General features: G+C 35.5%; 1 protein-coding gene across 2 annotated transcripts; it reads left to right on the top strand.

Annotated features, from left to right (window-relative positions):
- Positions 1 to 15,359: 15,359 nt before the first annotated feature.
- LOC136968334 (uncharacterized) lies at positions 15,360 to 16,805 on the top strand. 2 transcript variants are annotated; one of them, XM_067262335.1, is made up of 4 exons: positions 15,360 to 15,910; positions 15,993 to 16,077; positions 16,467 to 16,599; positions 16,720 to 16,805. In XM_067262335.1, exons 1-4 carry the CDS (start codon positions 15,594 to 15,596, stop codon positions 16,803 to 16,805), a joined length of 621 nt encoding a protein of 206 aa, XP_067118436.1. In that variant the 5' UTR covers positions 15,360 to 15,593. The 2 variants fall into 2 exon arrangements, with proteins under 2 accessions (XP_067118436.1, XP_067118435.1); XM_067262334.1 differs by having other exon boundaries at positions 16,467 to 16,805.

Here is a 16,805-nt window from a genome sequence, read left to right as displayed (position 1 = left end):
GAGGTTTCACGGTCGCATGTCACGTGATAAAACACACGTTTTGCTTTGCCCATTCCGCCATTTTTTGTGGTAAGTTTTCGCTCGCTTAGGCTCTTGCACGTGGTCTGTTGTTCGACGTCTTTTTTTAGTTTAAACGTTAGCAGAAAATACTGCAGTTTTTATTATCACATGGATTAAGTTAAAAAAGATTCTTTTCTTGCGGGCCATTCCTAGCATGTGCTAAACAGGACGAGAATTGGCAGCTCTGTACGAAGAGAAAAATTTCGTTATGTCAAGGCGAAATCCCATACGAAGCCAGTTTGTCAGACTTATCGTCGTAGATCAAGAGTTGTGGCCGAAAGTAGAATTGTGTGACATTATAACCTATTTGGCTTTGACAACACAACTTTCTACACCCTGTCACAAATGAAAGCTTATAAATCTTTAGATGGGCCCATAACTATTTAACAAGTGGTCCTGGGTTTCTTCTCCTGATATAAAAGTAAAAGTAATGAATAACAGCGAAGTAATATTGCTTGGAAAGAAAATGTTTCTTGTGTTGGTTTAAACTTGTAATTTTTTTACATATTTTCTAAACTAAGAATTTCTGTCTGAAAGTAAAAGTCTAATTAAAAACAGCTGTGGAAATTTTTTAATTTAAATTGTTCAGTACCTGTATTTTTGAGTGGAAACTAGTATATAATAAGCCTTACTTGCTTGTAGTTTTTTAACGTGTGAATGTTTATAAGTTAGTGCACTAGAAGCAAAGCTTGAAATTACATTTAGTTATTTGTTTATAAATGCGCTATACCTCGGAACTAAATTAAGATAAGCCAAAATCAGTAAACTCTTTTAGGTTTTTTAAAATATAACTTAGTGTTTTATTAACGTAAATATTGAAATGAAAATGTCGTCTGACAAACTCTTGTATTGATATTCACCTTATTCGTAACGAAATTTTTCTGGTTAATTCTCGAGAGTCATGCAGTTTGCCTTCGTCGTGAAAGCTTCTCAGTTTGGGATACTTGATAACAAATAATGCCGAGAATTTTAAAAAATGATGTTCCTTTGTTCTTGATTGAACTAGCATTACACCCAATTACACCACAAATCACCATAGTTATATTCGCGACGAAGAAAAAAACCCAAAAACTACAGTTAAAGCGCACGTGAACACACACAAAATGTAAACAAGTCACAAAGAGTCACAAAGATGGCGCTGGACAATTGCGCATGCTCATGACGTCACTCGTGATGTCGACATAAAACCTCTCTATATACAGATCTTAGATTCGTTGGCCGACCAATCAGGAGCTAACTCGGTTGCTCTCCTGCAAGTCTGTTTCAGTTGGCATATCTGTCTCAACATGTCCATACTATGTCCGATATTTTCGGAAAATGAGTTCTAACGACTAAAACCAGAATTAACCTGTCACTACTCGACAGGTCTTGTAGAAAGTATAGTCTAAACGCAGAAGCAAAAATGAACTAAAAACGCCATAAAAAGTAATTTAAATAACACGCCGATCTCTTCTGTCTGCTTTATTTTGTTTAAAGTATATGAAAATATACAGCCAACCTGTTTTTATGCGAGGGATATAGACCGCATTAAAAAAAACGCATTAAAAAAAATCGCACGAAACTTCACGAGAGCTATAAAAAATAGTTTTCGCAACACAATTTAAAAAATATTTTTTTATGCGGTCAATAGGGACCGCATAAAAAAAGTTTCACATAGAAAATAACTCAAAACCGTACGAAATAGAATTTATTGACAAGATGTCAGCACTTGACTGCATCGTCTGGTCTATTGTCTGTTTTACATATTTTTGTCCAGTTGGTGTTTTGTTGACTTAAAAAGTAAATACAGTGGTGCCTCATATAACGTACTTAATTCGTTCCAGGTGCACGTCCGTTAAGTAAAACGTCCGTTATACGAAACGCATTTTCCCATAGTAGAAATAGATGATCAAAACATCTAATCGTTTCGCAGCAATAAATAACCGTACTGTACATATAAAAAATGAACATGGGGTACGTTCTTTATTCCTCTGCGTAACTCTGCGCCAGCGACATCTGTTTAAAAATTCCTGCTAAATTCCGGTGGAGTGCACGCCGTTGAACGGCAAAAACAGCCGCTTGTCAGTGGCGTAGCGTGGGAGAAAAATTTCGCCGCCCCTTATTTATGTATTTTTACAAGATATTAATTATTATTGTGAAATTTTGCCGTCCCCTATAAGTGCCACCCGGGCGGGCTGCCCCTGCCGCCCCCACTACGCTATGCCACTGGCCGCTTGTAGCAGTAGTTTACGGTGGAAAGCAACATGGCATCCTCCATGGCTCAGATAGTTTTATTTCCGGGTCTATTATGTGGTTTTATAAATGAAAATTTAGAAATTGTGAAAGCACGAGTTAGCGCACAACGAGTGATGTAAGTGTCTTTACGAATTTTTTTTGAAATGGTAGCTGGCATTCTAATTTTTTTCGTGGCTATTTTGAATGCTCTTTCAACAAATAATCCATTTTATGGTTAAATTTTACAATTGGGACCCTTTTTTTGCCTTTAAAAGCTCATATTTTAGAATTATAGATCTCTCCATCACGATACTATCGATAGTGCGAGCGCTGTCATCTTTCTTTTTTTCACCATCATTCTTAAATGCCTACAACATCAGTGCACTCCCGTAGTAGTGGAGACGCAGAGTGACCGCTATTAAAGAACGCACCCATGGAGCAGTCACCAATATATGCCGGAAAGTCCGTTATTCGCAGCCAGTCTGTTGCTCGAGTCACGTAACGGCCAAACAGAAAGTCCGTTGTTCGCAGCGTCTGTTATTCGAGGTGTACGTTATACGAGGCACCACTGTAATTTCATTTTTCGCATATTCATGTAATAATATTACTATAATAAGTGCATTTATGCTATAATAAGTTTATTTAGCTATAATAAGTCAACGTGAGACATGACGAATCGCACGAGACTAGTCGCCAACTATACCGCACAAAAAAAATCGCATTAAAAAAAATCGCACCAAATAAAAATCGCACATAAAAAGAGCGCATAAACACAGGTTTGACTGTACATTAAACAAAATAAACTTGACAGAAGAAGGGCAAAGTACTGAAAAGTTCTCGACAAATAAAAAAAAAAATAAACAGATGTAAACAAATCATGTGTTATTTATATTACACTGTATTGTGAAAAATAATCAAAAAAGAAAAGTGGATACAGATTCACATATAAAAGCCGGTTTATTACTACAGTACGGTAAATATTATTACAGTTTACGATGTTTAATTTTTTGTTTAATACAAATTTAAAATAACACTAAAATTCACAACTAGATATTCCATAGACTTACTATAGGAAAATTGAGTTTCCAGGAAATATTCATTGCTAAACAATTTTAAAAACATGTTTACTCATCTGAACACTGTCGAACATTTAATTAGCAATTTATAGCTCATAACGCGATTAAAACAAAAGAATTTATAGCGATTGTGTAAATTCGATTAACTAAGATCATTTCCGAGGGGGCAGGATATTTCCCGGAATTTTATAGCTAGACTGTTTTCACAAGTTTATGATTACTTAGTAAAAGTGAAAAAAAGCCAACTTGCATTGCCTAATATAACGAGGAATAATCATAAATTAATTATAAAAGTGATAAAAAAAATTATATGAAAGAATAAAAAATAATTAAAATAATTAAAAATTAATTAGACATTACTTTTAAAAACAATATTATAACAAAAATAAACAAAAATATAAATATACAAATAAATAACGATATGATATGATCAATAAACGCCGCGTGACAACTTAAACACGATAAGTTATTGCGACACTCACTATTGGCAATGGTCACAAATTAAATGGTTTTTTTACCCCCATCATGAGTCGCATGGTCTTGCCAGACCCAAAATTTTTTTTTTTCTCAAAAATGAGCGTTGCTATTCAAAAAATTAACACTGATCTAGTATATGTCGACACTACGATAAGGAGCCTAAAACAGACAGTATATGAGCATGAGCTGTAGTGAACAGGAATGTTGACTCTACAGGTACTAGCAGCATTTGCGAAAAAGCAAGGATAACGGTATTTTGGGATAAAGCCTCGATTGTGAGGGCCGCAAGATCAAGGCAACGGTTAAACACATTGAAAAAATGGAAATACACAGAGCTCATTTAACCACAAACTGCATCAACCATCGAGATGTGACACGTTATCTTCAGCCTGAAATCCGTCTTTGATAACGTAAATTAACAGAGCATTGTTAAAGCGACAAACATCATTAAAACGCCACTTTTAGTTTATCGTTATACTAGCAGGTAGGCCCTGCATTGCTCGGGCAAAAGTAACGTAGCGAAGATTAAGATTATTATGTTATATTTAACCTTACCCTTACCCGTTTTCACAGAATGCAAAAATTGGGATCCCCCTGTTTCTAGAGTAATTAGAGAAGTGTTAGATGGGTCTAAAAATATGTTTGATTTCCCGCAGAAACGAAAAAAAACTGCATCTGTGTCTTGCACATCGCTTTCTCTTAACAATTTCATTGTTAATAACACTTCCATTGTTGACACTTCCATTGTTACTTAACACTTCCATTGTTGATGGAAGTATTTATGACTTAATCCTGTCCCTCTCCCCGTGGGAAGGAATTTCGAAAAATCTCTTTTAGTGTGCGTCCTTGTGACGTACCCTAACTGTGCACCAAATTTCAACTTTCAACTCCTAAACGTTTGGACATGTCCCGATAATGTATATAGAAGCTTTAGTCCTGTCCCTTTCCCCCGTGGGGAGGAATTTCGAAAAATCCCTTCTAGTGTGCGTCCTCGTGACGTACCCTAACTGTGTACAAATTTCAACTTTCAACTCGTACCGTTTGGGCTCTGCACTGATTATTATTATTATCATTGTCATTATTATTATCAACTTGTCTCGATTATATATATAGATTTAATGTAAATATTTTTACTATGCCTAAGCAGATATGTTACTACCTTTTTGTTTTACGTTTGGATTAACGCGCAAGCGCGTTACCAACAATTTGTGCAAGCGCAATAGAAATTTGTTTATATTTCATAAATTTAGAACTCTTCGTTCTTATTTTCATAAGTTTATAATTTTATAATTCTACGTTCTTTTTTGCTGTATGTTTAACTGATGAAGGCTGCTTAAAGCAGTTGAAAACATTTTTATGTAATTAAAATACTGCTGGAATCGAAAAAAAGGTTGTTATTTTACTGATTTATAGATGCAACAATTTAGTAACATTGATTATATGTTCAGAAAAAACTACAGACCATAATAAACGTAATTTAAAAAATTGATTATAGTTATGTTTTTAGTTAATTAATGTTTTAAAAAATGTAACATTTAGAAAGAAAATGTTTATAAAAAATTTCTCAATTAAATGAAAACTCTTTAAACTAATTAATTTAATTTTCTAATTAAAGTTATGTTAAAATTGTGAGTTATCCAATTTCAGATTGATATGAATAATTTTAATGTGTTTTTAGGCACAATTTTAGGATTAAAGGAAAATGCTATCACAGAAAAAATTAATAGAAAATACTAATTTATTCGAGAACTTCTTGAAATGTAAGTTTGTAAATTATTTAAATAAAATTACTAAATAATCAGGAATAATGCAGTGAATTTTTGAAATAACTTGTTCTCTATGAAAAACATAATTTTTTGCACAAAACCGTGTACTGTATACGTCAGCAATGGCTAACCTTTTGCATTCAATGCAACAATGTTTGACAGTCAAGTTCAAGTGTGCAGTATAACCGAAACACTTTTTATACTGTCTTATGTTCAGGGTTAGGGGTTGGTAAACAGAAATAACCACAGAATCTGCTTCGCTTAGGGAAAAAAAAGGATTAACTTTATTATGCAGTTAAATTAATTAATGCGTTTAGTCTCTAGCCAGAATATACTCAGGCAAGTGGAGCACTTGTGTAGTTCCTCGCCTGAGTATACTCGGGCAACAATAAAAAATCGCTCATAAACATTCTATGCCTTATATTACTCAAGAAATACTGATTCTGTATATTCTATTGGATGATTTTTATGACCTCAGGAAATTTTAAAATTAAACATCCAGTAAAAGTGGTTTTTTAATAATTTGTTCGATCTCCTCCTATAAAAGCATCACAAATGAATGCTAATTTCGTTACGTATTTGAGTGATTACAGTAACTGATAAACAACTGTCTAAAAAACCGTTCTTTCCCTGAGACTTACATAAGAAAGATCTGCAAATGTTGAAAAACAGCTGATCTCAAAGACATTTAGCTGTATACACCGAACTGCGGTGCGTGTCACGTGATCTGTCGCAAATGTTTTGTCGTGTGAAAGATAATTGGTTTATAAATAATACGTAGTATAGAAAATATAATTTTATGCTAAAATTTTATACAAATGTTGTAAATTGTTTTAAACATGTTGCTGTTTACACGTTCTAAACACAGTACACAAATTATTTATAACACAACAACAACACTATTTGTAATTTACTTTTAACACTAGTGAGTAACACTTGGCACACTCCACAAACGAGTAACACTCAGGCACCCGACAATTAATTCATAATGGCACAACACTAGTTCTTTGCCAGCCACACAGCCACAAACTCTGGTCAGCACTGCCGGCCAGACCAAAGGGAAAGCACAATTTTTCCCTCTCTAGGCAGGAAGATCTCTCCCTGCATTCCCAAGTCTATAGTTACACAACACACCTGACTCGTGTTACAGAGCTGTGTACTGTACATCAACACTACGTAACAAAAACACACGTGTTACAATTTTGTTAAATTGAATATCGAACTTAACAAATGTAATTCATAAAATGGTGTATTATTAATTTTTTAAATTTTTAGTGGGTGTTTTCCTTATAAAGCCCAAAAAAGATGTTAGTTTAGTGAGGTTATGCTTAACATATAATATAACAAATATAAAGAAACTGGTATAAAAATTACCAGAAAATAACAAAATGCATTTTAGTATTTACAGTAACTAGTTCAGATGTGTAGAAAACCTTCTCCCTATTAGGTATTATTGAGAACAACCCATGAAAGTCAACAATCAGCTGATTTCAAGGATATCCATTTGTGTATCATTACTGCAGCTTGTATCAAGTGTCTTCTTGTCTGTTTTGTGTTACATGAAAAATAATTAGTTTCTACATAACACATAATAAAATAAATGACATTTTATACTAAAATATTTAGAAATGTATTTTATTATTGTTTTCTATATTTACTACATATACACAGTACATTCAGGTTTGATTTTATAACATTGTACTTTATAATTATTTTTCATTCTTCTTATTACTTTTAATAATTTAAAATATGTCTTCATGTCAATAAATTTATTTTTATATTATGTTTTGTCATGTTTCATTTTTTAAATTATTTTTTATTTACTCTACCTCGAATGGCAGCTTCCTAGCAAATAACTACCTATACAGAGAAGCCGAAATTGCAGGATGGGATGCCCCTGTAATGTTGGCTATCATGATGGAAAGAAACCATTTAGGTATTATCCAAGGCACAAACACAAAAACTGTCTAAAACTTTTTAAAATTAAAATAAACTTTTTTCTATAATATTTAATAACAACATAGATTTTCGATCGTTTTTCCCAAAACAGAACACTAAAAGCGTTCATTTATTCCAATTTAATGAAGCATCGTTTTCTAATAGTCAGGAATGATCTCTTCGAGATGGTGATCACTTCATTATGGTGATATAGCTGCCAAAGAGTGTTGTTTGGTGAAGATAACTTTGGACCACAGTTGTTGGCACTAAGAATGAGATCAGCTTGGAACATGGATTAGTCTGTTCTTACTGCTTGCAAAAGGAGTTCTGACCATGGCTTTTCCTTAATAACCTTTTTAATAGAAGTATGTTTATAGACATAACAAACATTTTAAACTGATTTAATTATTGCATGTAAAACAACAACTATTACAGCACACATAAACATTACTTACCATTAATGAAACTTTTGAGCATGTTTGGATTTTGCTGTTTTTAATGTTCAGTGTTAAATTTGTTACTAAGAGAAGCAGAAAATTCTTTAAATTTGAATCAGTTATTTGCAACCTTGTTTTGCTTTTAATCAATTTCGTTGATAAAAATGCTTTTTCAAATCTGTATGTCATTGCAAAGTGACATAAATAATTTTCTACAAATTTTCTTAGCTTTGGGAAATGTTCACGTAGTATGAACACCAAAAACTAATTATGTCAGAAGCATTTTGAATCTGGAAAAAGCCTATCAAATTTTATTTTTAACACTTTCCATGCTGGTATACGCCCTTAGGCATATGTCACGTGACTTGCCGTTAATCGGTGATGCGAGATACGCCTTTAGGCGTAATTGATCAAAATTCGATTAATTTGCATTATATTCGAGTTTTCTGCAATCTTAGCTTTGATTAGCTCTTTTCTAGGTCGATTGACTTTGTTTAAGCCAATAAGTGTTTTGTTACCACCATGGGCCATAAATATTTTAGTAAAAAGAACTCTCTACCATTCTACAGCAAATCTTCGCAGTTAACTACACCGTTGACTAAAAAACAATCAAAGGAAACTCTTTCTACACTTCCTTGGGTATCTTCTGTCTTTGTTGACATTACTTTAACTAATCACAGACTTGGTAAAAAAAGAAATTGCCGCGAAAAATACCCTGCCTCATACCTTCCAAGTAAAATGTTAACAATCACAATAAATTCCGCTTTTTTAAAATGTTTTTTAGCTATAATTAACTAATTTAATGCACTTAGACATTAAATTAGCTAATTCGACAATATTTAAACGAATAAATATATTTTAAACACTATCTAGAGATAAATATTACCGGGAAACTCGACTTCCCTCTAGTAAGTCTATGGAAGTTCTTCTTGCTGTTAATTGGCTTTAAAATTTTTGTTTCTACGCCTATTACGTTCTAATTTCGTAATTTATATTATGACTGATTCAACTTCAACGAATGAGAGTATTTTTTAGACCCACCTGGTCAGGTTTTCCTGCGAAAAACCAGTCCACGTGATTAAAGTCAGAAGGTAAACAAACATTAAAAAATAGCAATATTCATCATTTTACAGCTGTAATTCTACTAGTTTTCATGTTATTTAACTTTATTTAGACAAGAAGATTTCTTATCAAAAGCTTCTATCTAAAAAATTTACCGAAAAACTCATTACTTCCGGATATTGCGTAATTGCAGGAAAAAAAAATTAACTAATTGCTTATTATAGTGTATTATCGTATAAAACATTGAAAAAATAATAATAAGTGTCAAATATTCACTATTTTAAGCAGAAATATATGATGATAAACTTTAACCTGTTGCTTTACGATAACAATCGACTTTTCTTCCTGCTAATTAGAAACATAGTGTAACTAATGGCCAATAACTTCTCCCTGCTCTAGCTGAGAGTGCTGCGGTTTCTTTTATTTAAAAGAAGACAGATGTATCTAACTAACAAATGTACAAAGTTTAGCGATTCTCTGCAAATAATTATTTTTTCTTTTGTTCGTAAACTTCAAATTTTAATATTATTTTAAATTTCTTTTAAACTAAAAATTAAACAATCGTAAACTGTGATGTGTTCCTAATCAAACACAAAAAACAGATTAAACATAGCGCGATGTTGAAGCGAAATATCGCGATTTAAAAATTATCGAAAAACTGCAAAAAATGCTCCTCATGACGAATTCCACTCAATTATTTGCTGTAGATCGCCAGGATGAAAAGGATTAAGAATGAATTTGTCTTTAAATCAGTCAATTCCATTTGTAGGAATGCTAAGTGAAAATGAGTTTATAAAAATAAGAGTGCAGTTTTCTTTTTTTGCAAAATAATGAAAATGGCTTTGAAATATCTCTTGCAATATCTTGATTTTTTCAATATATTTGATCAAATTACTATTCTTAGCACATGCATTCTGCTTTTCAAGCATGGAAATTGACTCAAATTCTCATTCTCTAACTGAGAAATGAACAGTTGTAATTTCATTTTAAATGAACTGATGCTATTTACTAAACTAGGAAATAATTTATTCTTGTTTTGTAGTTTTAAATTTAGATTATTGAGATGGCTACAAATATCTACTAAAAGTCCAAATCAAGTAGCCTGTTGTTGTTGTGAAATAATCGGGTTCATTCATCAGGTAGTTTATTTTCCTGTTCTAAAAAATTAGAAATAGCATTTTTCAATTTCCAAACTTTACCCAGAACTTGCTCTCTAGAAAGCCACTACACTTCAAAATGAAAGTTAAGATCACCATATTTCAAATCTAACAATTTATAATATTCTCTGAATTCTTGTCTGTTTAACGCTGTTTAATTGCTATAATTTTATTCACACATTTCACAACCAGTAACATAACGTGTTGCATATTTAAAGTTTTGGCACACAGTGCCTCTTGGTGTATAATACAATGACATTTTATTATATGACAATTTAGAAAATTTTTAAGCAAAGTTACAGTGCCATTGACTTTACTTATCATTAATGTCACTCTGTCAGTATACGCAATAATGAGTTTGCTACAATCTACTTTTAGATTTTCTAGCCACAATTTTACTTTTTCAAATAATTCTGATTTTTTTGTTTTACCATGCAATGACTCTAGACTGGCAAGTTTTTAAAAGAAATTAAAATTATCGTCAATTCCTCTTATAAAATGTTTAACTGTGCAACATCAGATACACTCATTCCTCGATTTAAACGACAGATGTTCCTAGAAAAATTGTGTAAAATGAGAAGTAACAATTTGTTGCTCGAAATAATTCAAACAATGCTTATTTTCATTATTAACAAAGTTCCAAGGATTGTGAAAAATTGTGATACTGTGTTCTTGGCGTCGGATCCTCAAAGAAAAAGGTCGGCGTCAATTGTATTGTATGCATATTTTAATGACCTTTGTCGGTTTTAAGTTGTTACCATCTGTTGACAGTTGAATGTTCCGGCTTCTAACAAAGACTGGTGGACACGTGATCATCCAATCCGGCTATCTAAAAAAATAAGTGTTTTCGTTGGAATCATCTGTTTTTTCATCTGGTTTTTGTGTTTCAGCAGACAGAACTAGTAATTGTAACCCTGCTGACAACAATTTCGGCTACGTGACCCCACTATGTTGGAAGTAATGAAGTCTTAAAGATCACGTTATTTCGGGTCAATCTTCCGAAACTTCTTTCACCGTTAAACCGGAATCGAAGACGACAGGAGTAAGATTATTAATAAGTGAGTACAACCTTAAAAAATTTGTGGGCTTTTGCCCACCGTTCTCCTAATTTCGAACCTTTTGTGCGCGGCACTCAGCGGCCTGCATCAGGCTCTTGATGTGCCATCGGAACCTAATTCCTGGTTTATTGGAGGAAGGAAGTTGTCAGCTTTGCGCTGTTAAAATTTTGGAACTCTATCCTTTTTAGTTTTTAAGTATTGACAATTTTAAAATTTGTACTGGCTTCCTCACTGACCTGTTGCTATAGTAAATGTCATCGACCTTGTCAGTTGTAACGTTTTCCAACGGCTCTAACGGTCGTTTTGTAATTGTCGCGCTCTTTTATCTTGTTATTAGTTTGTAACTTAGTATAAGTTATTTTAGTTTATTATGGGCTCTAATTTGAAAAAAAAAATTTCGTGTTGAAGCTCACATTCTGATTGATGAGGTCAAAGGGTACTTTGCCAAAAACCGCCATGCCAAACTGGGCACAAACCAACATTTGCGATATGTTACTGATCAAATGAGTAAAATGATTAGCTTAGCTGAATGGGCGCTAAAGATTAATAGCCTCACAGACAGAGTAGAAAAATTATTTACATCGCTGGCCACTTTTGAAGAGATTATCAACATTTTAACTGAACACAATAAGGGAATACAAGAATCGATAGAGTCTGTGTCTGGTACTAGCGGGATTGGAGGTTTAGAGATTGAGCAAAGACTGAAGTCAATAGAGTCCCAACTGCCCAACCTGGCCACTCGAGACGACATTGGGAGGGCAGTGGTTGCTGCTAACAGTCTGGAAGTCGATATTCTTGAGATTAAAGAATCATTAAAAACTGTGTACAAAAATAAACACTGTGAGGACAGTCTTTCCAGTCAAAGAATAGCCTCCTTGGAGTCTCGGCTTTCGGGACTGGCTGCACGGGAAGACATTAGTAGGGCTATTGAGGCCATAAGTAAACTAGAAGTGGAGATTGCGGAGGCAAAGGTTTCCAGCAATACACCTCGTAGCGTGGTCAATCCGGAGGGACAGGCACCTCTATATAGCGATATACTTAAAAGGAGTCTAAGATTGGAGAAGCATAATAGGAATAGCTACCCTAGCTCGCTTCTGATTTACCCAAAAGATAACCACATGAGCTCAGAGGATACCAAAAATATTATTAGAGATAACATTGACCCCACACAGTTGAAAGTGGGCATTACTGGTTTTAGAAGAATTGGGAAGGGAGGTATTGCTATTGATGCTACCAAAATGAGTGACCTCCAGGCTCTGGAACATGAAATCAACCAAAAGGCTCCGGACCTCAGAACCATGGTGCCAGTTAAAAGAAAACCAAGTATATGTATTAGACAGGTCCCAAATTACTTGGAGAAAGAGGAGATAACAAACTGTATATTTGAGCAAAATGAGGAAATACAGGGACAGTTAGGCAGAGATCAATTCATGGAGGAATTTTGGCTACGTTTTGCCTTTGGCGGAGGCAAAAATAACCTTGTAAATTGGGTTGCTGACATCTCACCCGGCCTTCTAAAAATTTTTACCATGCTGAGAAAAGTTAACTTGAAATGGGCCAGATGCACGGTAGAGGAACATTTCTCTATCATACAGTGCTTTAGATGCTGCGGGTTTGGCCATGTCAGCAAATTCTGTTCAGAGCCCAAGGAGGTCTGTAGCCAGTGTGCTGGCAGTCATAGGTTTAGGGACTGCCCAGGCAAAAATAAATTTGCAAGGTGCAACAACTGTCAACTGCAGAAGGAAAAGGATGGCTCACACAATGCTTTTGATAAATGTTGTCCATCGTTTAAACATATCAGAAACTTAATTATGACAAGAACAGATTATGGCAAGTGATTATAAAAGTATTAATTTTCTGCAGATAAACCTTCAAAAATCGATTAGTGCCATATCCTCCCTTAGTGTCGACGTGGACAACTGGGACATAGTGTTCATTCAAGTGCCCTATTGTATTGGGGGCAAGATGGCCTGTGTTCCTCACAGGCATTTGGTAATTCAAGACTCTAACAGTACTCCTTGGGCTGCGATTGTTGTACCCAATAATAGTGTTGCCATCTTCCATCACCAACAGTATACCACAGAAAACAGGGTATGTATCGAGACCCAGCTTGATGGTCACAGCCTCATTATTATCTGTCAGTACATACCGGGAGAGACTGACATACATCAGGAGCTGCAGGGCATACAACACATTCTTGATAACTTTAAAAACTGCTCTATTATCTTGGCTGGGGATGTCAATGCCTACTCCCCCGCGTGGGGGGCTGAGCAGTTGGATACCAGGGGAAAGGCAGTGGAGGAGTGCCTGGCTAGCAATAACCTGATCATTGCTAATGATCCCAATTCCCCACCTACCTTTGTTAGGGCCGAATGAATCGTCATGGATCGACATCACTTGTCTCTCGGCCAACCTCATTCCGCACCTACATAGCTGGAGAGTGCTAGAAGAAGACAGCCTCTCAGGATCATAATTCCATTGTCTACAAGTTATACTGTGCCTCCAGACACAAGCCCAGGAACTTCAACAAGATCTACAATTCTAATGGGGCGGATTGGGACTCTTTCTACAAGCATCTGGACGAGAACATTGATGATAATCCCTCCCTGGAGAATAGGGACTCTGCAGTCAAGTATGTTGACTCAGTAAATCAATACCATAAGTATAAGCCTGTGACCAGTCAATGCCTCTGTGCATTCAGGGCACTAGGAAAAGGGGGTCCCATGGTGGAGCGAGGAGTTAGCGAATATGAGAAAGATCAACAGGCAGAATAGAAGACTTTTTCAGAGATGCAGAAGCGAAGATCGGGACTCATTAGAGGCAAGGTATTTAGACTTTCAGGCCACCTATATGAATGCCATCAAAGAGGAAAAATTGCATTCTTGGAGAGACTTTTGCTTGTCAGCCTCTTCTAACCTCTGGGGTTTGTGTACAAAAGTTGTGCTAGAAAACTGAAAAACTCTCACCTGCCTTAGTAGTCTGGGTGCTGGAGATGACGATGGGGAGATAGCAGACATGGAGAACACTATTGAAGCACTATTGGACAATTATGCCCTGAGGACAATTGCTCAGAGGATAGTGCAACTCAGCAATATATTAGAAATCAAGCAACTACATACATCCTAAGCACTTGTCCACCTCCCTTCACTGCTGTGGAGGTTAATGAAGCCATTAAGAGGCTTGCTACTAGGAAAGCTCCGGGACTGGATGGCGTAAATGAAGACATCGTTAGGAATTGTGGAAGTAGCCGTCCCAGTTTCCTCTTGGCAATATTTAATAATAGTCTCAGGCATTGTATTTTTCCAGAGGCCTGGAAGAAGCCAAGGTTGGTTTTAATTCCCAAGTATAAAAGTGCCAAAATACATCTTCCAGCAGTACAGGAATATCTTCTCCTGCCCATAATGGGTAAGGTTTTGGAGAGGTTGATTTTAAATAGACTAGTCTGCTTTCTGGAGAGAGGTGGACATCTTCATGGGCAGCAGTTTGGTTTTCGCTCGGGTTTTTGTACAACGCATGCTATTGGATCTGTGGTGAACAAAATCAAAGAATTACACATAACGTTCCCATATGTTTTGGGTCTCAGTTTGGACATAGCCGGAGCATTTAATGCCGCATGGTGGCCGATGATTCTGCATAGGCTCAGGCAATGTGAGTGCCCGGCTTACGTATACAATATAATTAAAAGCTACTTGGATAATCGTTCAGCCATCCTTCAAATTGGCTCTAGGAGCTGGACTAGAAAGTTCACTCGAGGGTGCCCTGTGGGCCACCCTCGAGTGAACTTTCTTGGGTCTTGGGCCCCATGCTGTGGCACCATGCTCTTCAATGGCTTTCTATTGGAGGACTTTGGTGGAGACTGGGTTTGTGGCCTTTGCCGATGATGTTATGGTGTTGGTTGCAGCACACTCGAGGGCAGAGATCGAGCGGAAAGCCAACTGCATCCTGACCAGAATACAAGACTGGGCAGTAGAAATAAATTGTTGTTCAACCCTAGTAAGACTAAGGAGATTGTTTCTCCAGACCCAGGCCCCACATCTGTACCGAAGGGTCCCGACCATACATATGGGAAATCACAGTGTACGGGTGCTTTACCACTCTAAGGGCGAGTTTATAAACTCCGTAACGTAACCGTAACCGTACCGTATCCGTAGCCGTAAGCGTATCCGTATAGCATGGTTATAAAGTCCGTATCGTATCCGTATGGCCGTACCGTATTCCGTAAGAAAAGTTTGGATCGATCAAACTTTTACGGTAGCGATACGGAGAACTGACCAACTGCGCATGCGCTAAGTTGCATACAATCGGAAGTTGTGCCGGAAGCAACCAACAAAACTTTGAGGAAGACAACATGGCTACGACTACTCGTGAAGAATGTGTTGCTGTGATTGCATTGTTAGCAATAAGTTTAGGCGCTTTTGTAATTAATAAAAAGCGGACAAGTCGACGACGACGTCGATGGCAAGTACGTCCCGTCAACATAAACAGGCCACTTTGCCAATTCTCATTATTTCGTCAGATGAAGAACGTCGATTCCGACGAATTTTTTAAGTATACGAGAATGAACGTGGATCTCTTCCACGAGCTATTGAGACACGTATGGAGAAGACTGTACAAGCCACATGGTCGAGCAATTAATCCGGAAATGAAACTAGCGTTGACATTAAAGTGAGTCAAAAATACAAATTATAATTAAAACTGCAGCTGTGTAATCAATCCTCTTTAATATTATAATATATATTTTTTACAGATACCTGGCCCAGGGAGGTAGTATTCAAAGTATGGCTTCGGATTATAATATATTAAAGTGTACAGCTAGAAAAATCATACTGGAGGTCAGTACTTCATTCTCAGTTCCATTTTTTTTTTTATATTAAAAGAAAAATTGTCTATGTTAAAATTTGTGTAATATTAAGTAAATAATTGTCATTTTTTAAATGAAATTTATGAATGTGAGCAATATAATAAATGTATCCACATTTGTGACAAATGATACTTAAAATTTATTTACATAGGTACTTAAAAAATTTTTCTTACTGTTGACCAGTGATTAGTTTTGTCATACCTAACTTCTGTGTATCAGTTTGATAAAATTCTAGATTAAAACTTAAATTTCTCTAATTATATATATATAAAATTGACTAATTTATGAAATTTAAATAAGAAGTTTAGTGTGTATGGTACATGTTCTTTTCCATTTCTGCAATGTTTTGTGTATTTCCAGGTCTGTACAGCAATTTGGGAGGAACTGAAGTCAACATATATGGCATCATCATCATCATATCCAGAATGGTTGCAGATAGCAAACAGATTTTGGGAGAAATGGCAGTTTCCTCTCTGCCTAGGGGCTATAGATGGTAAACACATCAGGATCAATGCACCACCAATGTCCGGATCAGAATTTTTTAATTTTAAAAAATTCTTTAGCATTGTCCTGATGGCTGCCTGCGATGCAGACTACAGTTTTACATTTGTAGATGTAGGAGCCTATGGGAGTGACTCTGATGCAACCATCTTGTCACTGTCAGCTTTTGGAAGCAGTCATACAAATAATCCTGTCTAA

This window comes from Centruroides vittatus, unplaced genomic scaffold (genome assembly GCF_030686945.1).
Source record: "Centruroides vittatus isolate TY-2023 unplaced genomic scaffold, ASM3068694v2 contig_1434, whole genome shotgun sequence".
Classification (NCBI taxonomy): Eukaryota; Metazoa; Arthropoda; class Arachnida; order Scorpiones; family Buthidae; genus Centruroides; species Centruroides vittatus.
Note: the sequence above shows the minus strand (reverse complement) of the source record. Positions and strands in the feature narration are given on the sequence as shown.